Source organism: Bufo bufo, chromosome 4 (assembly GCF_905171765.1).
Source record: "Bufo bufo chromosome 4, aBufBuf1.1, whole genome shotgun sequence".
In the NCBI taxonomy this organism is placed as follows: Eukaryota; Metazoa; Chordata; class Amphibia; order Anura; family Bufonidae; genus Bufo; species Bufo bufo.
Genome location: NC_053392.1, coordinates 348,680,053 through 348,706,434, shown reverse-complemented (window position 1 = coordinate 348,706,434; position 26,382 = coordinate 348,680,053). Strand labels below are relative to the sequence as shown.

The window sequence follows — 26,382 nt, the reverse complement described above, 5'->3', positions numbered from 1 at the left end:
AGACAGGTCAGGAGAACTGACCGTTCCTCTGCTCCACATTTATGGTACTTAGCATTAGTCATTGGTTGTATTTAAAAGTACGTATTCCACCCCACCCAGGTCATCTTCATCAGAAAAAACAGCCAAGATGTATTCTACTGTCAGGAAGGGAGGAACTGCTTAATTGTGATTCTGTATCTCACACTTTAAAGGTCATTAACACCTTTTGATCCCTTCCAGGGAAACAATATAGCGGCTTGTATATTACAGGAGATAGCCAGGCAGAAGATCACTATCTAGTGGTATGGCCCGTGGTATGGCCCATGGTATTCTGACAACTCACCAACTTCCTCATCATTTGATCCCTTGTAGATTTTAAGATAAGCAGAGTCACAGTCTCGGGCTTCTATATCCAGGTCTGCCAGCTTCACGTACAGACTTTTCCCCACGGGTACTCGGATTGTGACTGAGCACTGGGTGTAGTTGGGATAGGTGCCAGGATAGTTCTTCGAAGTTATCGTTCCACTTTCTTCATTACAGACAATGTGTCCACATCCATCCACTGTAGGAGAGAAGCAATAGAATGACTTCATTTACCGCGTCTGTAGTACATACTGGAGCAGATTTATTTCACCACAGGGAACATGCTATCCCATGGTACAGTCAGTGGCAGGAATTTAACATGTCCTACATGCCAGAATTCTGGGTTAAAAAAGTCACAAAATAGATCTTTGCGTCTTTTTGAGCTTAGTTGCACAAATTTGTGACTTTCTATTTTTACACCACTCAGTCCATTCTGAAAAGTGGATGTGCCTAGGCATGCTAAAAGGGTTTTCTGAGATTTTTATTTTTCACTGATGACCTATCTGATCCCGGGTGTCAGACCCCCACTGATCAGCTGTATGAGAAGGCACTGACTTTCCTGTGAGCACTGCAGCCTTCTCGCAGCTTACTAAGCACAGCGCAATACACTGCATAACGGCTGTGCTTGGCATCATGCTCGGCCCCATTCACTTGAATAGGACTGAGCTGCGCCCAGGTCATTTGACCGTTGAACATGACGTCACTGGCCTAGGGAAAGCTGAGAGAAGGCTGCGCCACTCTTGCAAGCACTGGTGCCTTTTAAAACAGCTGGTTGGCGTCCCACCAGTCAGTTAATAGGATAACCAGAGGATGATAATAATCTCAGAAAACTCCTTTGAGTTTTGCTCCAAATTTATCAGCTTAAAAACGTTACAAAAAAGGCACACACCCACTCGATTGGCGGAGCGTCGTAGAAAGTGGAGTAACATATCTGGACCAAAATTGTGGCAAATTTTTTAAATAGCATGTGATATTTCATAAATCTGACGCAAATTTTTACAAAACAGACTTCAAATATTAAATTGCCCCCATTGCAAGCAGATCCCACTGCAGGTATAGATTAAAGAGGACCTTTCATGGGTCCAAACATTATAAACTATCAGGATACGTAGGGCATAGTGCTGCACTTACTATTTTTTTCTGGGCGCTGCTCCGTTCGCCCGCTGTGGCCCCCGTTGTATTCTCCCGCCTGGTATGCTAATTTTAGCATCGGTACAGGGAGGAGGAGACTGCCTGGTTTCTCAATGGGCGCCTCCTTCTCCCTGGCTGTGGCGCAGTCCAATCACAGAGGAGAGTGTCACAGCCAAGGAGAAGGGGAGTTTTTTTTTTTCCCCCTGGCTGTGACGCTCTCCGCTGCGATTCGACAGCGCCGCAGCCAGGGAGAAGGAGACGCCCACGGAGAAAGACTCAGTCTCCTCCTCATTGCTCCGATGCTATTAATTAACATACCAGGCGGGAGAATACAACAGGGGCCACAGCGGGCGAACGGAGCAGAGCCCAGAAAAAAATAGTAAGTACAGTTAGATCCCTGGACTATGCCCTACGTATCCGGATACTTAGATCCTCTTTAAATTGTGTAGACTGTAAAAGCAATTAGCCACTTTTTTATACCATAAAACGTTTGTAAAAACACTGCCGAATCTGTCCCTATGTGCCTCCATACTGCACCGTCCTCTCCCTAGAAGCACGCATCTGATGGATGACAGTTTTCTTCCTGTTAGATTCTGTAGGAATGAAAAAACATTTGTCCTTTTACGTGGGCCGGCAGGAACAACTGCTGATCGACCATATAAGAAGTTGATTGGCACTTTTTCAAAATGCTAATGCGAACGGCATGGGAGAAGCAACAATCAGTACGACCATTCCAGTCCATACAGTTTGTATGTTCTTTGCGGCACATCCCCTCTTTATTCAGCAGTTTCATGCCAGCATAAGGTTGCCTTCACACGCTGCCGATTTTGCTGCAGAATTTTCCGCGACTGAAAATCTGTTCCATTCACCTGAAAGGGGCTTACAGATATCCATGTGCTTGCTGCTGCATTCAAATGAATGGAACTGATTTTCAGTCGCGGAATTTTCTGGAACAAGATCTGCAGCGTGTGAAGGCGCTATAAGGCTACCTGTACATGGGTGTAGGTTTTAAAGCAGAAAATCTGTGCTGTTTCTGCACCAAAAGCTGCGTGTGTTAGGCTACATGCACACGACTGGTGTGTGTTTTGCGGTCCGCAATACACAGATGGCGTCCATGTGCGTTCCGCAATTTACAGAACGGCACGGATAGCATTTAATATAACTGCCTATTTATGTCTGTAAAGTGCGGACAAGAATAGGACAGGTTATATTTTTTTTGTGGACCACGGAACGGAGCAATGGATGTGGACAGCACACGGAGTGCTGTCTGCATCTTTTGCGGCTCATTAGAGTGAATGGGTCCGCATCCGAGCCACCAAAAGTGCGGCTCGGATGCAGACAAAAACAACGGTCGTGTGCATGAGGCCTTACTTGCAGTTTTAGGCCTCTTGCACATGACCGTATGGCTGCTTCAGTATTTTGCGGTCCGCGTGCATTCCATTTTTTTGCGGAACGGAACAGCTGGCCCCTGATAGAACATGTCCTATTATTGTCCGCATAACGGACAAGGATAGTACTGTTCTATCTTTGACTGGAACGGAAACGGAAGGCATACGGAGTACCTTCCGTTTTTTTTTTGCGGATCCACTGAAATGAATAGTTCCGTATATGGAACGAAAAAAAAAAAAAAACTGTGTGCAAGAGGCCTAAGGTGCAGATTTTCTGCAGATCTCCCCCTTGCATGAAAAGGCTGCACAAAAAATAAAAAATTTAATTTGAATAAAGAATTGATATTCTGCAGATTTGAAAATCCACACAGGTAAATTTTCATATGAATAAAAAAATTAAATAAATTGGACACAAGATTTGTCTATTGGTACTGTACTAGACTGCCGTTTTGCCTCATGAGAATCTACATAAAAACACGGGCAATTCGCATTGTGTGCAGGTAGCCTAAGAGATCCAATCAGCTATTTACTTGTTTGTCAGCTGATGGCTACCATATTCTCACCGGCAACGATGGAGAATGAGCATTCTTATGATCGCACGCTTGGTCATGTTAATGATCCATAGCGGTTTAAATTACAATAAATAGTCAATCATCAATAACATAGTTTTGAACTGGTGAGAATGCACTCTTGGCATTGTAACACTTGCTCACTATCCACAGGGTAGGGGACAAGTGGTTGATTGCTGGGGGTCAGACCTACGGGACCCTCAACAAATCACAAAAATGATGCATGAATGGATCAGTGTTAACACATGCCGTTCAATTCTCATAAGGCAGTACAGCAGCACTTGTGGACCTCCATTCTCATGATCGCTGGAAGTCCCAGTGACCGAACACTTATTCCCTATCCTGAGTATATCATGGAAATTAAAGCCAATGTGAACCAAGCTTTGATTGTTTATCTAGCCATTCACATCATTCATTTGACGGATGAACCTACCAAGAATGGCAGGTTCGGCCAACGCTCTAATGTGTATGGGGAGCTCCTGACTCAGGGGTGAAATTAATATTTTCACCCGATCCTTTTGATCTCCCTACAGAAAAGCTGCGGCCAGAAGTGTCTGGCAGCGGCTTTCTCCCCACAGAATACACACACACACACACACACACATTCGGCTGAGTCTTTGCATGGGGAAGCCAGGGGGGGGGCTGCAATATCAGCCGACAGCTATTGAATGTGTATGGTCATCTTTAGAGCTACACTTCAAAAATGTTCAAACGGCCATGTCCTGCTGCGGTCACAGAAGGGCTGGAGGACAAAGGCGGTGTAGGCTCCTGGCAATTTCCCCCTTTGCACTTCCTCAAACCTAGCACCAATTCTGGCTGTCTATTCTAAAAATGTATTTAGTTTTCTTTTTCAATCTGATAATCCAGCATCTGTTTATTACTTTAACATATGATTATTAGTTACCTACAACTTTACCATTAGTAAGTCATTACCTTAGATCATATACATGGATTTGACCTTTTAAAAGGTTTCAATGAGCCATTATGAAGCAATGACATTCAGAAGTCAGCCGCTAATATACTGGACGCCTCCATCCAGTAGAGGTGGAAATATCTGTGGTTTATACAGCACTCTCACTGCATACAAGTAGTCTCACCATGTTATCTGTATGAGAAAGGTGTGGAAAGAGTCCCTGGGAAGCTATTTTACGAATGTGACACCTCCCTTCTTCATTCATGCTTTCGCCCCTCCCGACCCAACCTTACATTTCGTCTATCTGTTGTTCTACATCTAGAACATATCTGTTGGCGCCTCATGCTCTGTGTACATAGACAGAAACAATAATGTAGGATCCTTCAAGAACAGTGACAATCAAATAGGCACAACCAGCACAATGTCTCTTCAGTCCCACCTAGATGGTGACATGAGTTTTTTTAGGTTTCGCTATTTAGGTTTTGAAGCATTTCAGTCACACCCCACCAGAAGTCAGTGTATTCTACTGCCATGCCATGTTAACTTATTATGCATCTGCATTGGTGGCCCAACTGGTAAGCACACGTCCAGCTAGCCAATGTCAGTGTGTAGGGAGCGACATCGGCTACCAGGTCCCATTCGACATCCTCCATTAGGACGAAATGACTCAGCCTCTATGCCTCCCAAGGCTCCTGCCTTCTTTTGGCAGATATGTTAGAACTTGTGTTCTCATTCAGCTTCCCAGTCCAAACCCAAGTAACTCCAGGGATATATCCCAGTCCTAGAGTCCCACAGCTACATTACAAGATATAATAGTATTCACATTACAGAGTTTATGGCTCTTAATACAACTGTTTGGGTGTAAAGTATTTCTGGCCACATACAGCCCCCACACCCAACACTAGTTCTATCACTGCCGGCATAGAGCCAACAAAATCTACTGGATACAGCCCTTTACTGACTTCAAAGAAAGGCTACTACAAAAAAATACATGACCATCTCGACCGATATGGGGCAACAATTACAGCACTACCAATATCTCCCAATCATAAAGTGCACCAGGATCTTCTGACTTTCTCTACCCTGGTTGTGTCCTGCTTCTTACATAACACAGTCCCAGCTGGGGGTCTCTGCGTGTGGGAGCAGAAGCTGATGTAGTGAAAGACAAGAAGCAATACACTGCATGATATGTGATTAGACAAAGATCATGAGATGTATCACAGGAACCGAATGACAAATACAATCCAGAAGAAATGTATGACCCCGTAGTCCTAGTCATTGGCAAGACATATACCTAATGTAACTAGGCCAATTTTGGAGAAAACTTAGGCTCTGTTCCCATCTGCATCAGTCAATTACATTGTTCTCTTCAATCATAAGAGCAAAACAAATAAAATTGGTGGCAGTGATGTATCTGTTACAGGATGGACACCAACGGTGCTGTCATAATGAAGAATGCGGTGCTATATTTTCTGGCACTTTTGATGGAACCTGCCACAGAAGCTCCAACAAAGATATGAACACTGTCATATATTGTTGACCTTGTGTAATTCAAATCCGGTACAACTTTGTATTCTGATGTTACATCTGGGTATGAAGTGCTTCCCTTATTTGTGGGGAGCACACATGCAGGCTAATAATGTCTATAATAATTTGCTATGTTGAAGGCTACCTACACATAGTAAGTATCATAGCTGGTATAATTGCTCAGTAGTCCATCTGTAGAAAGGGGTTTTCCAGGAGTTTGATGATGACCTATCCTGAGGGTAGGTCATCAATATCAGATCAGTGACGGTCCAACTCCCCGCACCCAAGAGGCCACAGTTCTCCGGCCTAGGCCAGTGACGTCACATTCATCAATCACAAAGCCTCAGCACAGCTCAGTCACATTCAATGTAGAGTGCGGTGAGGAGGCTGCAGCGTTCACCAAACAGCTGATTGGTGGGGTTTTGGGAGTTGGACCATTGTCAAAATGATATTGATGACCTATCCTGAGGATAGGTCATCAATATCGAACTCCTGGAAATGAAGATGCACTTGCAAGTGACTGCCTGTACAGAAGTAGATATACAGTACTATACACTGGATGCCTACAAAGATGGAGATTAATAGAGTACTGAAGATTCTAGCAACTGCCTCACAGGGCTTTACCAAAAAATCCAAGTACCATATAGGCTGCTTCATGATAGGCGACAGGTCTTATCGCTGGAATTTCCCTTGCGAGATTACTGCAGTCTCGTTACAGCATATTGATGGGTCAATGATCTCATAAATGGCTGCGGTAAACACATTCTTGTGACTGACGACCATGCACACCCACAAACCTCAGGAAATCCTTTTCGGATTTTAATATAAAAGAAGACAAGCCATGAATGCCTCTCCCCCCCACCTGCAGATGTTCCTCCTCTCCGGGACTCAGCCTTTACTTACAATCTAATTATCTCCTCCATAGTTTGACAGGAAGGATTGCTGCAGGCCAAACTGCCAGGCCCTTTTGTGTGCTCGGGACCCTACTAGCACACAGATGGGATGATCTATCTGCACAACTGCCTGACGATATTAGGGCGGGTTTACACTTGGCTTTTCTGTTGCTTTTTAAAAAAGCATCAAGGACGCATTAAAACTCTTTATTTTCCATTGACCATTTACCCAGAAAGTAGCAAAATGTCTTTCTGCAGTTTTAGGGAACATTTCTAGGTTGAAAAACTACTGGCTTACGGTAACTGTATTTATCAAATACTAGCAGAAGGACCCGGCTTCGCAAGGGAACCTGTCACCAGGATTTTGGGTATAGAGCTGAGGACATGGGTTGCTAGATGGCCGCTAGCACATCCGCAATACCCAGTCCCCATAGCTCTGTGTGCTATTATTGTGTAAAAACACAGATTTGATACATATGCAAATTAACATAAGAGTCATATCTTGTTTGTGTGACCAGAGAAGAGTCATATTTTCAAGCTCTGACTCATCTCTGGTTAATTTGCATATGTATCAAATCGGTTTTTAGACACAGTAAAAGCACACAGAGCTATGGGGACTGGGTACTGCGGATGTGCTAGCGGCCATCTAGCAACCCATGTCCTCAGCTATATACCCAAAATCCCGGTGACAGGTTCCCTTTAATGTGTGTGTGTGTGTGTGTCGTTAAAAAAAAAAAAAAAAAAAAAACAGTGAACTCCACAGCCCCCACCCCTTAACACTGACCCCCCCACACAGTGCCCCGCCACTTTAAAATCGGACTTCCACAGCAGCCCGCCCCTTTAACAGTGGGTTTCACAGCACCCCACTCCCTTCCTTGACAGTGACCTCCTCAGGGGCCCGTTCCCTTAACAGTGACCTCCACAGCAGCTGCACCTTTAATAGTGGCCCCTGCCCCCTTAACAGTGATCTCCACAGCACCTTGCCCCTTTAATACTAGAGATACACGACAACATGTGTTGTTGAAACAAAATGTCGCACAATTTTTATAATGATAGGCTATGGTGTCGCACTGACACAACAGTTGCAAAAAATCCATCTATTGCGCGACACATGTAGCAGTGTAGTTGTGCCCCATGTGTCGTGCAACTTATTGTCGCGCAACACATGTCGTCGTGTAGCCCTAGCCTAAAGCTGACCTACAGCAGTGAAGAAAAATGGCTGGGTTGTTATGGAAACCTGGAGTAAAACTGTGTGTGTGTGTGTGTATGTGGAGACTAAGGGCCTGTGAGCTTCTGTTGGCTTATAGTGACCTGTGACCATGTGTATGGCAGTTGGGATATGAAGAGAAAGACTTGCAGGCTTGTATTAGCTAATGTAGGTCATTTTTTGGGAATATCTCAGGAACGGTACGTCCTAGAGAGCTGTGACCCCCACAAGATTTCTTTCTAGGTAGCAAGGGATGTACCAAGTTTCGTTGAAATCAATGGTTGCGTTTTTGAGTGAATGAATGATGAAATTATATATATATATATATATATATATATATATAAATAATATTATACACACACACACACACACACAAAGATAGATTGGGAAAACGCTCCTAAAGTCAAAGTGGAGAGGGCACAGCAGTTGGAAAGAGCTGAGCCTGTTGGAGCAACGACAATGCCCCGGTTGCTCCTAGAACCTTATTTGCATATATTACAATGTTATTTTTCTCAGCAATGTGGGCACATATGGACATGGGACCAACACAGATGCCTTCAGCTGCCAAGGTCGGCCAGTTTCATGGGTACAAATCTACTGATGGATGCTCTTTAAAAGCACATCCATTAAAAGCCTAAGAAGAAAGTGTCATTTAGATGCCCACTGGATTACAGCACCCTAGGAGCCTGCAGTGCTTCAAGTCTGATTCAGTAGGGTAAATGCACACATTCAGGATTTATGTGCGGACAATCCACACTGAAATCCGTGCGGTTAACCCGCATCCCTTGGTGCATGTTTACATGTGGATTTTACTCTACCCATTAAGTGAATGGAGAAAAGGTCAGGAAAAATAAAATTGACATACTGCAGATTTTAAAATCTGCACCGTAGGTCAAAATCTGCGTAGAAAAAAAAAATCTGCATTATGTGCGTGAGAATTTCAAATTCTCATAGAATACAATGTACATGACCTAAAGGTGTGGATTTCCTGATCGTGTGCATTTAGCCTAGAAGAGTATATAGAGAGCAGTGCTTGTATATGAGATATGTAAAATTAACCACGGGTAGAATACGTCTGACACCCCAGCTGTTCTGTAGTAGATCCAGTCCACAGTGTCCACTGCGTAGTGGACAGAGGTGGCCGCATTCAATTCACCGACTTTATTGCAATGGGCGAAATCTGCAGAAAAACTCTGGTGTGACACGAGGATATTTTAGCAGCAGAACCCAACGCATCGTCTCATAGTTATCAATACTAAAGTGAAGGGGAATTGGCGCAAATCCTGATACGGCACACCTCATCAGAAGGACAATAGGTGGACAGTCCTCATTGGTATAAAAGCACTTGCGTGTTCTGGACAAACAGTGGAGCTAGTTTCTGGTGTAATTTCAGGCACCCATTTACACTCACCCAGTTGGTAAATATTTGAGCACGGAGCCATCGAGTTATCTTTCCACATTGTCAGCAATTTCCTTGTGACTCTAAAACGACCCCCCCCCCCCTATAGGTGTCTACAGAAATGATAGGGCCCCCCCATTTATTACTTTGCCATAGTTCTTTTTTCGTATTACCAAAGGGCAAATCATGAACATAAAACTGCAATTCAACCACTTGCAGACCGGCAATAGGCTATAAACATCTATATGGCCTTATTACCCTGCATAAACGTTCCGCCACGTAGCAGCTGCAAGATTTATCACATTGGTGTAAAGATAAACTGGCTGAGTTGCCCATAGCAACCAATCAGATTCCACCCTTCATTTTCCAAAGGAGCTGTGAAAAATGAAAGGTGGAATCTGATTGGTCGCTATGGGCAACGCAGCCAGTTCTGCTTTACCCCAGTTTGACAAATCTCCCCCAACATATCACATATTTGGTGATCATGTGACACGATATAGGAAAGGTTTCCAATATGGCCTCCATGGCAGGTTTTTGCTACAGAGTGGAGTTTAAGACTATATTCACATGACAGTGAAAAACAGCCGTGTGACGGCTCATGTATAACGGCCGTCAAAAATAAGGACATATCCTATCGTGTCCGTTTTCACAGACCAACAGCTCCCATAAAATTGAAGGGGACAATTTTTAACATCCGTTTCTCAGAAAGGTATCTGTTAAAAATGGACTGTTAGCAGTTTTTAACGGCTGTTTTTTTGCACGGTCATATGATTGTAGCCTAATAGCTACAAAGTGGTTAAACAGTCAAGAGTCAACTACATGTGGTATTTGCTTGCACATAACTGACTGTGTAAACTTCATGCTCCAAATGCACATTGGAGGAGCGTCCAGGTGGCGCGTAGTCAGCAGTTTTTTCCAGCATGTCAGCGAGGAGGGTAGGCACCAAGGAAAACACACAGCGTCCATGGGCCATAAGGAAAAAAAATCTGCAGGGGAAACTGACCCGGAACGTGAACTTATTCTGTGGATTTTCTACCATGGATTTCACTCTCTGCAATACATAGGGAGAAATCCGTGATAAATCCGCCCTTTGTGGCCGTACCCTTATACTTTCCCCAACCAACCACAAGATTAATATTCAGTAATGCTACACAGCCAGGGCATGGTTGTTTCTGTGATAGTCTTTGTATTGCTATTGCATAATTTTTGTTATTTGGTTATGGAAGCCGCTTGCACATAGCCATAGTACAGCTTTGTACTCCCTCCAAGTTTTAAGGAGCTCTAACCGAGACCCTAAGGGCACCTTCTGTACTTTCATATGCCTCTGATTTCACAAGGACGGACATGTTATATGCTTGATCAGATGGAATGTGTACAGAGGTGTTCTCCCATAAAAACATTCAGATCTTAAAAGGGAGTGTCAGCAGACAGACCATGGTAAACTGCTGACAGCATTATGGAGGGACTGGGGAGAGAAGTACTTTTGTGAACCTTTATTATCAGGAGTAGAGTGAATATGACAGTTTATTCTGCTCCTGCAAGTGCCTAGTAGACAGGGCTTCACTGTGAATGATTTTTAGTCCCTTCCCTACAGGTGGTCTCCTGGGTGGATGCTACAGCTGTCACTCAGAGCAGATAGAAAGGGCTGTCAACGTAGAAAGCACTTCACAGTGAAGCACCGCCCCCTCGGCACATGCAGGAGCTGGCAGGATAAAACTTCATGTTCCCACTACTCCCCCCCCCGATAATAAAAGCTCAGCAAAAAGTATGCTTGTCTCGCTCTCCCCAGCCCCCACCTAGTGCTGTCAGCAGTTTATCAAGGTAAGGGCTGACGGATTCCTGCTACAGAAGGTAAAGTCACAATCTGTAATATATTGGATTTATGAAAAGTCTATGGGCCATCTCAATTCCCTGCTATGAGAATAGCGCGATATGCAAGCACTTGTCACATAGCAGATTTTATTGCAGAAATTGATGCGACTAAAAATAGTCTCCCCTCATTTGAATGGATATTGCAGAAAACTGTCTGCAAAAAAAAACAAAAAAAAACCCATTCAGATGATTGAACCGATTTTCAGTTGCAGGAATATCTGCAGCGAGAGAGTGCACGCTTTATGCCCAATTCAGAAGCGGACAGTTTTGACGTGGTCATGTTGAGAACACCAAACCCCAGCTGTTTGACTACATCCTGGTGGCTTTGTGGTACCAAACCTAGTGACAGGTTCTCCTTACAGAAGGTACATAAAACTGTACAGAGCACAGGTCCCACTACTAAAATCCATGATTTCCCTTGATTGTGCTATTTATTAGTCCCAAATCTGCACAGTGGCAAACATGACTCCCACACCGACGGTTTTGATCAGCTCTCACCCGTGACAAAACACTTTCCAAAAGATCCACAGGCCAAGTCATTGCCAATTTCCATAAGAAAGAAGGTGAAGAGAAAAGCAGCAGAGCATGTTGTGTTTTGTTTGAAACCGATCAGCACACTAAAATGCCATTCAAATCCCAGAAATTGCTGAAGTCAGCGCCGAGTCTGCCAGCTGGTGTCTCTCCAGAAGATGACAATACCAAGTAAAGCCTAGGTGTAGATGACAAGCTGTTCTCTGTGTGCACATGGAAGGATCATCCTGGACCTATAACCACAATCTCCACATAACAAAGGGAAGAGCCTTCAGAAATGTCCAGGAACGTTTGCCACAATCTGACCTCATGAGTGGAAACTCCCACAACCCTGTTCCCAGCAGTATCATTATTAACTGGCTGAATTGTATAATGTGCAAAGATTTGGACTTTGGATCTTCTGGATCAGTGTGGCTACCTAGAAGTACTATACCAGTTAGAAAAGCTCTTCACAAGGTTTTTTGTTGTATTTCTATTACATACTATATTCTACAAGTACAGAACAGCCCTCTCTGCTTCCTTCTATAAACTGAACACCTCAGAATGTGGACAAATCACATTTTCTCTGTTTACTTGCAAACCAAAATGCTGCCATTACAGATGTCAGGGATCACTGGAAAGTATCTCAGATGACAGCCTGTCACCCCCCAGGACACTACCAGATCACTCCTCAGTGTGTGTGTGGTCAAATGTGAAGAAGGTAGGCTCGGCACGCAGGAATATTCACCATCGGCCTGGAATAGGCCCTGAATGCACCCATAGGAGGCTACATAGAAGCAAGAGTGAGGTTTGAAATCCTGGAGCCCCAAGGCCACGGTCTTAGGGCAATATTACATTTAGCGATGCAGCTGATGACTGTCGGGAGCGAAGCATTCCTTCCCGGCAATCGCCTGCTCACTAGCGGAGGAGACCACTGCTATTACATGCAGCGATTTCCTCCACAGTATAAGGAGGAGCGATCGTTACACTATCCCTCGTCCCCATACCGACTAGTTGTTTGCCAGCAGCAGATTGTGATCTGCCGCCAGCAAGTGATGATTTTAAGCCTGGATTGTCCGATGAATAAACGTTTGCTCATTCATCTGGTAATCGGCGGTAGTTTTACACTGCCAGATCATCGCTAGCGAGCGTTCCTGCGAATGCTTGTTACCGATGATCTGGCAGACAATCTGCCAGTGTAATACAGCCCTTACTGATCTTGACTGACCACCTGATGTATATGGAGCCTCTCGACCCCCAGCCTCCAATGGCAGATAATGTGGAGAGAAGGATCGGGCATGTTGAATTTCAACTGCTTGATCCTTTATTTTAACCCTTCAGGAAATAAGCTTATGCCAGGGGCCTTCTTCCTTCTCCCCATTCACTACATATACATGCTTGGCCGAGATACTTAGAGGAGGATCGGGATAGATAAATAGGAGATAGATAGATGGATAGGATAACAATATGTCTGCAGCTCTGCACTACGTTCCAGTCGCTAGGAGCAGGAAATCCTATGGCCAGGCTCCGCAGACGCTGGGCTGTGACCACGCTGAGTGGGATGTTATCTTGCAGATGCTGGAGACACAGCATTCCCCTGGCAATTTGTGCTGAAAGCAGGACAAACAGATAAACTAATGTCTGCACACCACACATGCATTCCCAACCATCAGGATGAAGCCGGAGAGCCCACAGATGCTCGCTCCTTATTAAACTGGGTCATCGGTCATTAGGCACAATGAACAGAGAATTTATTTCATTTGCAAAGCAACAGATAAGGACTATCACCACTTATTAACCGCCATGAAATCTAATTTCCCACACAGCGTTCATACTGTATGCATGTCTGCCCAGGTTATTAGGATAGGGCTCAAGCGCTTGGTAGCTTTTCCTTTGCTCAGTCCTACGAGTCTCACTGCATTTCACTACATGGATCCTTGACATGCCTGGACATCACACTCAGTCAATGCTGTAAATTACCAATACATTTCCATCACTTCTCACTAAAGAAGTTTGTACCTATCGCAGGCCCAGGTCTTTTTACAGGTTCTCTTTGCCCGGGCCCTTACTGGCTCCTCAAATCCACAGTACTGTGCCCATAGCTGGGCTATTCAATAAAGACGTGAAGAACTTGAGGCCCTACTCACATCATGCAGTAATGGAAATGGTTGTACTGTTCCCCACTGTCCCCATGCAGTCCACACAGAAACCTACATGTTCACACCATACAGTTTTACCACCCGGCATACTTAGTAGCCAACTGCAGGTTTCCTCACGTATATTTGGAGACAGGAAACAGAGACACTTGCGAGGCATTTTGTTTTCGCAGTCCATTAATAGCGTACACTACTTCCTTTGGTCGGAAAACACAATGAAGCTAAAAGAATGTATAGCTCCGAATAGTGTCCAAATACTAAAATCGGAAGGGGTTTCAGGATCCAACGGTCAAACAGGAACTGTGATGGAGGGACTGGGATACACTGGAGCTGTCTTATATCACGTCTCCTTTCCTACAATCACCACTACTGGTTATATACTAAACTGAGGCCTCCTGTGCACAACCGTATTTTTTTTTGTGGGCTACAAACCACGGATCTGCAAAGTATGGACATCTTCCGTGTGCACATTTTTCTCCGTCCGTTTTCTAGAAATAGCTATTCTTCTCCACAAAACGGACCAGAATAGGACATGTTCCATAATTTTCTGATCTCAAAAAAACGCATAAAAAAAAAAACCCTCCTTGATGAAATCCATGCCCAATCCCTGGCCATATGGCATAAAGGTCGCCATACACATTAGATAGATGGTTGAACAATCATCTGGTGAACATTCGTTTCTCAGACACGGTCATACACATTTTAGTCCATATTGGTTGTAACAGTGCTTCAAACTGGCCATACATGTTCAATGAAACCAGGATGATGAAGGAAAGATCTTTTTGGAAATGCTCCTTCAAAGAAAGGTCTTTCATGAGATCTTTCTTTGAACAATCTTGTGCCACCTTAAGACAGCCATGTTACGCAGCATCTTTAAAATCACTGTATCAAGCCCTAACCCATTTTTGGTACCCTAATAGACACCAATGGGATGTATAAATTTTTGGCATGCCAACTATTTGTCCATCCAAATGGGCTGTGGATATTAAAATTCAACTCCATTTCACAGATGGCGCCCATGGGACACTGAACGGTGCTTCATGTCAGAATATGTCCAATATGAAAATGTGTCAGTATCTAAAACTACTTTCCCACGCTAATTATATCAAACCAGAATTCACATTACGTGTTGGTGAAAAGAATCAATAGGAGGCTCAGTCAGAAAACCAGTCTGTAGAGTATCTCAGACAGTGACTAAGAGAAGATCTGAACCGAAATATGACTCTATAATTAGTAATGTATCAATGAAACCAGCAACATCCACTTCATGCTAGACTTAGAGGTCATACGTGTCCACCATGGCTGCTCGTCACCGTGTGAAAGACACATATAAGACAATACGGTGCCATGTGAGCGGCATGATTCACCACAAGCGCTATGGTTCAATACTTTACGAGTCTACAGCAAGAATGAGAAGTTCAGAAAACACTTGCGTTGTCTGGATCAGTCATGTACTCCATTTGCCGGAGGTGCCCGCCGGATCCGTAACACTGCAAGTGAACTGAAAGCATTTGAAGACTGATCCGTCTTCAAAATGCGTTCAGTGTTACTATGGCAGCCAGGACGCTATTAAAGTCCTGGTTGCCATAGTAGTAGTGGGGAGCAGTATACTTACCGTCCGTGCGGCTCCCGGGGCGCTCCAGAATGACGTCAGAGCGCCCCATGCGCATGGATGACGTCATCCATGCGCGTGGGGCGCCCTGACGTCACTCTGAAGCGCCCCGGGAGCCGCACGGACGGTAAGTATACTGCTCCCCCGCTCCCCACTACACTTTACCATGGCTGCCAGGACTTTAGCGTCCTGGCAGCCATGGTAACCATTCAGAAAAAGCGAAACGTCAGATCCGGTAATGCGCCGAAACGACGTTTAGCTTAAGGCCGGATCCGGATTAATGCCTTTCAATGGGCATTAATTCCGGATCCGGCCTTGCGGCAAGTGTTCAGGATTTTTGACCGGAGCAAAAAGCGCTGCATGCTGCGGTATTTTCTCCGGCCAAAAAACGTTCCGGTCCGGAACTGAAGACATCCTGATCGGATTTCTCTCCATTCAGAATGCATGGGGATAATCCTGATCAGGATTCTTCCGGCATAGAGCCCCGACGACGGAACTCTATGCCGGAACAAAACAACGCAAGTGTGAAAGAGCCCTAAAGGAGAAATGGAGTAGTAGTCCACAGAACTCAAGCAAACTCTAGCTCGCACTTCTGTAGAGTATTTATTACAAGTCACATTTCAACAAGCTTAACTTGGACAACCCCTTTTCCAACTGCTGAAAACCAGTCATGAGCTGATCGCTGCCGATCCAGCAACTGTGTAGCTTGCTGATGAACAGATCACAGGCCATGAAGTACACGCTCTACTCTGGTTAAGGCCTCATCCAAACCATAAATTACTATGATACAGTCAAAATTTGGTTCAGAGTCCGTCTGGGAGAAGCAAACAATACACGGACCGTATTTCCCGGGCCCACCACGGTTGTTTGAATCAGCCCTTATGCAGACTTAGATCTGTACTCACTGGAGTAATGGCTTCTACATCTTGACAGATCTGATCAGCTTTCAATGGGTCTGTCTCAATGACTTCTACTGGACAGAATAATGCAGGAAGCTGGGACATTATGACCATCAAACTGCAATAGAAATGTGACGGGAAAGAAGGAAGGCACTTGTAGACAAACCACTGTACCGTTAGGGGGGCTATCTGAATGGATGCATTTCACTGGGCGATTTTCTGCACGGATCATTGGTCCAAGCAAAAAAATACTGCGGCATGTACTAACTTTATCCGTTTTCCCTGAAAGACTCATTGATTCAAATGAATAGGTCTGTGGCAAAAATGGATTCCATCCGTGTGTTTTAAGACTCGGCCACGTTTCTGGCCAAAACGCAGACAGGTCTCCTGATTGCCGTCTGAGGAGCCTGAATCGGGCCATACATTTTAGAGGGCTGTCAGTTCATTTGGCTGATAGCCATCTCTGCCCCATACCCGTATGTATTATGAATGAGGGCAGGGGTGTACGCCGACGTCAGACGTGTTGAGTTCTTTACCTTCCCAGACATCTGCCATCAGTGTTGAGTCAGATGACCCGTATACGCATTAGATGGTCAGCTGGTCCTGCTGAGATGACCCAACATTGATCGCATGGCCAGCTGACCACATTCATGAGATACCTGTTGGCCGAATGCTCGCTCCCCCCTATAAAGATGCACACTCTGCTCGTCTGAGGGTACGTATGTTCTGATTGGGGAGAAGGGTGGTAAGTGCTTCCAGACACCTCTGACAAGGCAGCTTATCTCCTAGCAAAAAAGGATCGGGCATCTGAAAATCCAACATTCTGATCCTTATCTCTCCTGACATTTGCCAGTAGATGGTTGCTGGTCCCACCAAAATCCATGGGTTCGGAGCTTATTCCAGGTGTGAACAGAGCCTTCTGATAAAAAGAAAACGGCTCAGATCGTAGCCAGCATCAGGACTATCACATGGCGGCTGACATGAGTGCCACTGCCCATGACATTAGGCGGACTACAAGTCTCACAACCAGCATCGGAATTACCCCCTTGACCATTACCCATTTATCACATAATATGATAAAAAAAAAAAAATGATGAGGTTACCTACTGGACAATTTTTTTTTTCTTTTTTATCTCATCTCTGAAGATCTTTATTTGTGATATTCCGACATTGAGAGCGATAACTCAGTGATCACACCAGTCAGGGATGCACTAAGCCTTCAAGTTGAGGCCAGTAATCATCATTTTGTCCATGAGACACTTCATTTATGGGGTGATCAAAAACAGGTGTTTTAACAAAAATAAAAGGTCTATGAGGATTTGGCCTCATACACACGACCATTGTGTGTTTTGCAGAACGGCACGGACAGCCATTAATATAACTGCCTATTCTTGTCCGCAAAACGGACAAGAATAGGACAGGTTATATATTTTTTGCGGACCACGGAACGGAGCAACGGATGCGGACAGCACACGGAGTGCTGTCCGCATCTTTTGCGGCCCCATTGAAGTGAATAGGTCTGCATCCAAGCTGCCAAAATTGCGGCTCGGATGCGGACCAAAACAACGGTCGTGTGCACGAGGCCTTTGACTTTTACTTTTCAAGCTGAACTAATCAAACTCAAGTGACCATTCCTGCCACATATACACAGGTACAGCAATGGCTTTCATACCGCCAGACAATGTGGCCATCACTAGCCGCTCTGCTTCAGGAAAAGCTGAATCACAACAATGGTGCCCCTATTGCAGTTGCCGTCACCCAGCTTTCCCACTACCCTGAATCTACCTGGATATACAATCCCCCATCATTCGGCAGTTATAATAATGGTCACCCAGCTTTCCTAATGCCCTGAGTCTACCTGGATATACAATCCCCCATCACCTGGCAGTTATAATAATGGTCATCCAGCTTTCCCAATACCCTGAATCTACCTGGTTATACAATCCCCCATCACCTGGAAGTTATAATAATGATCACCCAGCTTTCCCAATACCCGAGTCTACCTGGTTATACAATCCCCCATCACCTGGCAGTTATAATAATGGTCACCCAGCTTTCCTAATGCCCTGAGTCTACCTGGATATACAATCACCCATCACCAGGCAGTTATAATAATGGTCACCCAGCTTTCCTAGTGCCCTGAGTCTACCTGGATATACAATCCCCCATCACCTGGAAGTTATAATAATGGTCACCCAGCTTTCCTAATGCCCTGAGTCTACCTGGATATACAATCTCCCTTCACCTGGAAGTTATAATAATGGTCACCCAGCTTTCCTAATGCCCTGAATCTACCTGGAAATACAATCACCCATCACCAGGCAGTTATAATAATGGTCACCCAGCTTTCCTAGTGCCCTGAGTCTACCTGGATATACAATCTCCCTTCACCTGGAAGTTATAATAATGGTCACCCAGCTTTCCTAATGCCCTGAGTCTACCTGGATATACAATCACCCATCACCAGGCAGTTATAATAATGGTCACCCAGCTTTCCTAGTGCCCTGAGTCTACCTGGATATACAATCCCCCATCACCTGGAAGTTATAATAATGGTCACCCAGCTTTCCTAGTGCCCTGAATCTACCTTGTTACACAATCTCCCATCACCTGGAAGTTATAATAATGGTCACCCAGCTTTCCTGGGTTAAGATATAATTAAGAAAGAGATGACTAGACCCAAATGAAGAAAAGGAAGCCGACCCCTTCCACTTCCAGCAGTCCCGGACATGGATCACAGGACACGCAGTGAAAGTTCAGGTGACAAGCCCTCAGCACAGTTCACACGACACGTATCAGCAGCAGCACTCACCCAGGGTCTCCGCCAGCAGCAGGGCAGGGACTGCCAGCCATAGTCCCAGCAGGGGCAGCAGTCCGCTCACCGGAGGGGTCTGGCACGCAACTCTGCCCCCGGCCATTGCGCCCACTCTCCTCCACTAGGCAGAGGTCTGCAGCAGGCTGGGAACTGGATATCCCGAGATCTCCATCCAGGACAACCGCACAACCGACCCGCAGCGAGCGCCCTCCGTGCGGTCCGTACTCCCACACTGACTGACACACACTGCCATGCTCCTCCCGGGGAGGGGGAATCCGCTCTGTTATGGACCTAGCGCTGCCCCCTGCTGGGCAAACCCTCTTACTGACACGGGCAGACTATGGAAGGAATCATCAAACTATAATACTATGAAAACTAAACTAATGATACAAATAATACCTATGTTATATATAGCAACCTACTAATATCATATATACTAATAAACCAATGCTATATGAGTTCTGAATATTAGCAATACTAAACTATTACAAATTACTAATCTGATATAAATGCTAAAGTAACTGATATTATAAATACTAGATTAATACATATATACTAAACTAATAATTTGAGTACTAAATACTTGCAATACTAAACTATTATAAATACTAATCATATAAATGCTAAAGTAGCAGATATTATAAATACTAAATTAATATATATATACTAAGCTAACACTATGAGTACTAAATACTTGCAATACTAAACTATTATAAATACAAAATTAATAAATATACTTAACTAATGCTATGAGTACTAAATACTAAACTGTTATTGAAAATATTATTATAAAAATTTGGCACTGGCTTTTTTTTGCCACGTGCAAGCATTTTCTTTTTTGTCATCTGCGTTTTTTGCTGTTTTTTGTAGCACTTTTTCTTTTGCAAACACATGTCTTAAGAGTAGCGTTTTCTTCATGGCGCTGTTCCCTTAGGCCTCTTGCACACGGCCATGCAGCGGGCCGCAATGCCCGAACACCAACTGTGGGGCAGCCGCAGCGGATCGCGGACCCATTCACTTTAACGGGTCGGCAATCCGCCCGTTCCGCAAAAAGATAGGACATGTTCTATCTTTTTGCGGAACAGAAGTACGGGACGAAACTCCACTGAAGCACTCTGTAGTGCTTCCGTCGGGTTCTGTTCCGTGCTTCCGTTCCGCACCATTCCGCATCTGGATTTGCGGACCCATTCACTTGAATCCGTGATGCGGAATGCCCACGGAACGGCGCCTGTGTATTGCGGATCCGCAAATGCGGTCTGCAATACGGCCACGGAGCTCACACTTTCGTGTGAAAGAGGACTTATAGAGAAGGAGATGTAAAAACACCTGACATGGCAGAAGACCGTAAAATGCCACCAACGAACAAAAACACCAGGAGCAAAAAAAATGTCCTACATTTCATATTTCCTATAGACCTGTATCTAACATCTGGAGCTGGAGTTTTTTACCACATAAAAAATACACCGCCAAAAATTCAGGTGCAAAAAAGCCAGTGGGAGGAGGACAGTACACTGCCGGGCAGAATTTTGGCGCAGATTTTGCACCAAAATTGTAATGGAAAATTTCACTGTGTGAGCGGGCCCTTTAAGGATGGCCTATAATCTACTGCTAGTATAATCTAGAAATGTATGTGTACCTGTACAATGTATACCGTATAGGATTTTCCCAAACCTCAAACACATACTGGACAGCTAAGGCCGGGTTCACATCACTGTATCATTTCTGTTCTGTCAGAACAGAAAAAAAAACTGGATCCGGTAAAAAAAAAAAAAAAAACGGATCCTGTTGCATCCATTATGCATATTTGGCATCTGCTTGAGCCATTTCAGATGGAAAAAAGTCCTACGAACGATTTCTTTGCCTGACTACTATTCAGTGTGTATAAGGGCCTCTAGGAGCATGTCCGCTGCTTGCACCATAACCTCTGCACACATTTAACAGGCTGTAATAACCTAACAAATTATAAATTCAGATGGGGCCGCTGTCAGCTTCAGATGGGGCCGTCCACTGCGGGACCATATTGGGCCTGGTTATATTGTCAGAGCCTCCTTGTGCTACACTCTAGAATAGGTCAGCACCAAAGATGAGCGAACTTCTGTTTTAAGTTCGGCGTCTAAAGTTCGGCTTCCGGTTAGCGGAGGATCCCGATATGGATTCCGAATTCCGTTGTGGTCCGTGGTAGCGGAATCTATTGATTCCGCTACCACGGACCACAACGGAATTCGGAATCCATATCGGGATCCTCCGCTAACCGGAAGCCAAACTTTAGACGCCGAACTTAAAACAGAAGTTCGCTCATCTCTAGTCAGCACTACATAAACAGTGGTTACATCTTTTCCAAACATGTTACAGTTATGGGGTGCCAGAGAAAAGGCAAAAGTAGGAGTCCCAGTGATTGTGGGGGTCCAGAAGTCAGAACCACCAATCATACAGTGAAGACATATCCCAGGATAGGCATATGTGTAAGGGCTCATGCACACAAATGTATTTTCTTTCCGTGTCCGTTCAGTTTTTTTTGCGGACTGTATGTGGAACCATTCATTTCCATGGTTCCAAAAAAAAACCTGAAGTTATTCTGTGTGCATTTCGTTTCTGTATGTCCGTTCCGCAAATGAATAGAACATGTCCTATTACTGTCCGTATTACGGACAAGGATAGGACTGTTCTATTAGGGGCCAGTTGATCCGTTCCGCAAAATATGGAATGCGCACGGGTGTCCTCCATATTTTTTGCAGATCCATTTTTGCAGGTTGCAAAATACTTACGGTCATGTGCATGAGCCCTAATGGAGAACAAATTGGCTAAGGGCTAATGCATACGACTGTATGTATTTTGCGGTCCGCAAAAAACAGATCCGCAACAAACATGGATGGTGTCCGTGTGCATTCCGTATTTTGCAGAATGAAACAACTGGCCCCTGATAGAACAGTAGTATCCTTGTCCGTAATGCGGACAATAATAGGACATGTTCTATTTTTTGGCGGAACGGAAATATGGACATACGGAAACAGAGTGCACACGGAGTAACTTCCGCAAAAAAAAAAAAAAAAACGGACACGGAAAGAAAATACGTTCATGTGCATGAGCCCAGATACATAAATACCAATTGGGTAATTTATCAAACTGGTGTAAAGTAGAACTGGCTGAGTTGCCCATAGCAACCAATCAGATTCCACCTTTCATTCTGGACAGCTCCTTTGGAAAATGAAAGGTGGAATCTGATTGGCTGCTATGGGCAACTAAGCCAGTTCTACTTTACACCAGTTTGATAAATGTCCCCAAAAGTGTACTGGCAATTATTGGGGTCAGTTTACCATAGTGAGGACTATCACCACCCATCTGACCACTACGTTGGCCCCCCAGTTGTTCGAGCGCTATCAGCCAGTGTGCCTTCATTTACACTAGAATGTCCTCCTCCTCAATGGCACATTCTGTGTTCCAGTTTCCCTTTTTTCAAGATGTGCCTTTATTTCTTGATACATTGTGTGACCTGCTGAGTGCATTGTGGAACCAGTTCTGTCTGAGCAAATATTATTGTGGAACTGTATACTCAGCAGAGGTTGTGTCTTTAGCTTTGGGGTATGCAGCATATTACGAGACTTGCATTTCTGTGTGAATCCCATCTTGACCACCTAGGCGCCATTGATTTCACTAGGTACATCTACCCAAAAGCTACTCCCCTGTCTGAATAGTGTTCTCTTAGGAAGCTTTGAAGGCCTACACTTTATGAAGCCAGAGCTGTAAGGAAGCTGAGCATATATATTATATACCACCCACTTCTAAACATTTCAAGCACGTCAAGAGCTGCGGGTCAACCATTCTGCCAAAACAACACATATCACATTCCATGGGCATGAAGGCTAAGTAAAGGTGTCATGCACGGAGACGCTTTCAAGGCAAACATGCTGACATTTGTCCCTAAGAAGCCACCACACACATTCCTGCTCCACGTTAAGACATTATCACTTAGATAACTGTCAGCAGAACAGTTGTCCTGCTCATAAACGCGCATTCTTGGACTGAACCAGTCTGCAGATTTATTTCTATAAATACGGGGAATAGATGTCTGCCAGACACTTTTGATGCCACTTACATTGCCTTGCAAAAGTATTCACCACCCTTGACTTTTTTCGTGTTTTGTTACATTACAGCTAGAGATGAGCGAATTTCCGCTTATGAAATTCGTTCACACTTTGTTTGTTGGCAAAAGGTGAATTGCGTTATGGATTCCGTTACCACGGACCACAACGCAATTCTATGACGCAATGCATAACGGAATGCCTCTCCGTTATTCATTCCGTCATAATAGAAGTCTATAGGCTGCAAAACGGATCCGTCCCGTTTCCGTTATGCAGGAGAGGACTCAGGATCAGGAGAGGACTCCCCTGCATAACGGAAACGGGACGGATCCGTTTTGCAGCCCATAGACTTCTATTATGACGGAATGAATAACGGAATGCCTCTAAAGGCATTCCGTTATGCATTCCGTCATAGAATTGCGTTATGGTCTGTGGTAACGGAATCCATAACACAATTCACCTTTTACCAACAAATGAAGTGTGAACGAATTTAAAAATATGAAATTCGCTCATCTCTAATTACAGCCTTAGGGCTCATGCACACGAACGTATTTTCATTCCGTGTCCGTTCCGTTTTTTTTACGGACCGTATGCGAAACCATTCACTTCAATGGGTCCCCAAAAAAAAACAGAAGTTACTCCGTGTGCATTCTGTTTCCATATGTCCGTATTTCCGTTCCGCAAAAAAATAGAACATGTCCTATTATTGTCCGCATTACGGACAAGGATAGTACTGTTCTATTAGGAGTCAGCTGTTCCGTTACGCAAAATACGGAATGCACACGGATTTCATCCGTATTTTTTGCGGATCCGTTTTTGCGGACTGCAAAATACATACGGTCGTGTGCTTGAGCCCTTAAGTTCAATGTTTTGTTAATCAGAATTTTATGTGATGGATCAGAACGCAATAGTCTAAGTTGGTAAAGTGAAATGAGAAAAATATATAAATAAAACTATAGTTTAGAAATAGAAAACAGAAAATTGGCATGTGCGTATGTATTCACCCCCTTTGTTAGGAAGCCCCCCAAAAAGCTCTGGTGCAACCAATTACCTTCAGAAGTCACATATTTAGTGAAATGATGTCCACATGATTTAAGTGTCACATGATCTGTTATTACATATACACACCTTTTTTGAAAGGCCCCAGAGGCTGCAACACCTAAGCAAGAGGCATCACCAAACAAACACTGCCATGAAGACCAAGCAGGGGTGTACATAGAAATCACTGGGCCCCATAGCAAGCAACTGAATTGGGCCCCTAACTCCGCCCACTACGCACCCCCTGGCCCGTCCCACCTCCTGTCCTGGCTCCTCCCATGCCACACCCCCATTAAAGAATCCCTAATGCCCCCCAAAATGCCCGGGGGGGAAGGAGTAGGAGAGCACACTGTCCACTATGAGCCCCCCAAACCCTTAATGCCCCCCAAAATGCTCAGGACAGTGTGCTTTCCTTCTACTCCTCTCCCTCCTTGGCATTTTGGGGTAATGGAGGCATAAGGGGGGCTCATAGAGGATTCAGGGGGGGGGGGGAATCATACAGGACAGAGTAGGAGGAAAGCAGACTGTCCTCTATGAGCCCCCCAAACCCTTAATGCCCCCCAAAATGCTCAGGACAGTGTGCTTTCCTTCTACTCCTTTCCCCCCTGGCATTTTGGGGGGCATTAGGGGTTGAGGGGCTCATAGAGGACTCGGGGAGGGGGGGGGGGGGCTCATAGAGGACAGTGTGTTTTCCTCCTACTCCTCCCCCCCCTGGACATTTTGGGGTAATGGGGGCATTAGGGGGGCTCATAGAGGATTCGGGGGGGGGGGGGGGGGTGCGGCTCATACAGGACAGAGTAGGAGGAAAGCAGACTGTCCTCTATGGGCCCCCACTCCCTATGAGTTCTCTTGCTGCCTGGGCCGGCAATGCTGCAGCCTGCATTAACCTATCTATCTATCCCTGGGGACCCTTCCCAATATAACAAACCACCGGCACCAACCGTGTCCGGTCAGGAGCGGGCAAGCAGTCCTTCAGTCTGGGGCTGGGAAGGGATCAATGCAGGGTGCAGGCTGCCTACTTCACTCGAGTCGTGGCTCAGCTCAGGTCAGACAGACTCAGAGAATGAATGTGTAATGACACTGGCCAATCAGCAGCTGCCTCTTTGTGCTGCTGACTTGCGCTGATTGGCCAGTGTCTGTGAAAACTAGAACACACCTGCAGGCTGGCCGGGCGGGAGAATAAAGTTCAAGCAGTGAGGCAGCATGAGCAGGTTAATACAAGTGGAGGGCGCCGGGCGCCGATCAAAAGCAAGTGCCGCGGGCCCGCGCTGTGCCTGCGCCGCCCACAGTGTGTGTTTGTACTAGTACTGCCTAGCTAAAATAAATGGAGGGGGCGGGGCCTTCCGTGCACTCCGGGCCCCCCTGCGCTGCGGGCCCCATAGCAACGGCGTGGTCTGCCTATATTGGCGGTACGCCACTGAGACCAAGGAACTCTCCAAACAAGTAAGGGACAATTTTGTTGAGAAGTATAAGTCAGGGTTAGGTTCTAAAAAAATATCCAAATCTTTGATGATCGCCAGGCACACCATCAAATCTATCATAACCAAATGGAAAGACCATGGCACAACAGCAAACCTGCCAAGAGACGGCCGCCCACCAAAACTCACGGACCGGGCAAGGAGGGCATTAATCTGAGAGGCAGCAGATAGATCTAAGGCAGTGGTTCTCAACCTTTCTAAAGCCGTGACCCCTTAATACAGTTCCTCATGTTGTGGTGACCCCCAACCATTACATTTTTTTCCTTGCTACGTCATAACTAATTTTGCTACTGTTATGAATTGTAATGTAAATATCTGATATGCAGGATGTATTTTTATTGCTACAAATTGAACATAATTAAAGCAGAGTAATTAATCACAAAGACATCCACAGATCCCCCCCTAAACAGTGCCATCCACAGATCCCCCCTAAACAGTGCCATCCACAGATCCCCCTCCCCTAAACAGTGCCATCCACAGATCTCCCCCCTAAACAGTGCCATCCACAGATCCCCCCTAAACAGTGCCATCCACAGATCCCCCTAAACAGTGCC

At 45.1% G+C, this 26,382-nt stretch overlaps 1 protein-coding gene across 1 annotated transcript in view; it reads right to left on the bottom strand.

Moving 5' to 3' along the window:
- DCBLD1 (discoidin, CUB and LCCL domain containing 1) overlaps window positions 1–19,465 on the bottom strand; it is a 65,232-nt gene extending 45,767 nt beyond the window's left edge. The window contains 2 exon segments of the mRNA XM_040428917.1: window positions 323–541; window positions 19,231–19,465. Of these exon segments, the coding sequence (XP_040284851.1) occupies window positions 323–541; window positions 19,231–19,336 (325 nt within the window). The 5' untranslated portion in view covers window positions 19,337–19,465.
- Between the last annotated feature and the right edge of the window lie 6,917 nt (window positions 19,466–26,382).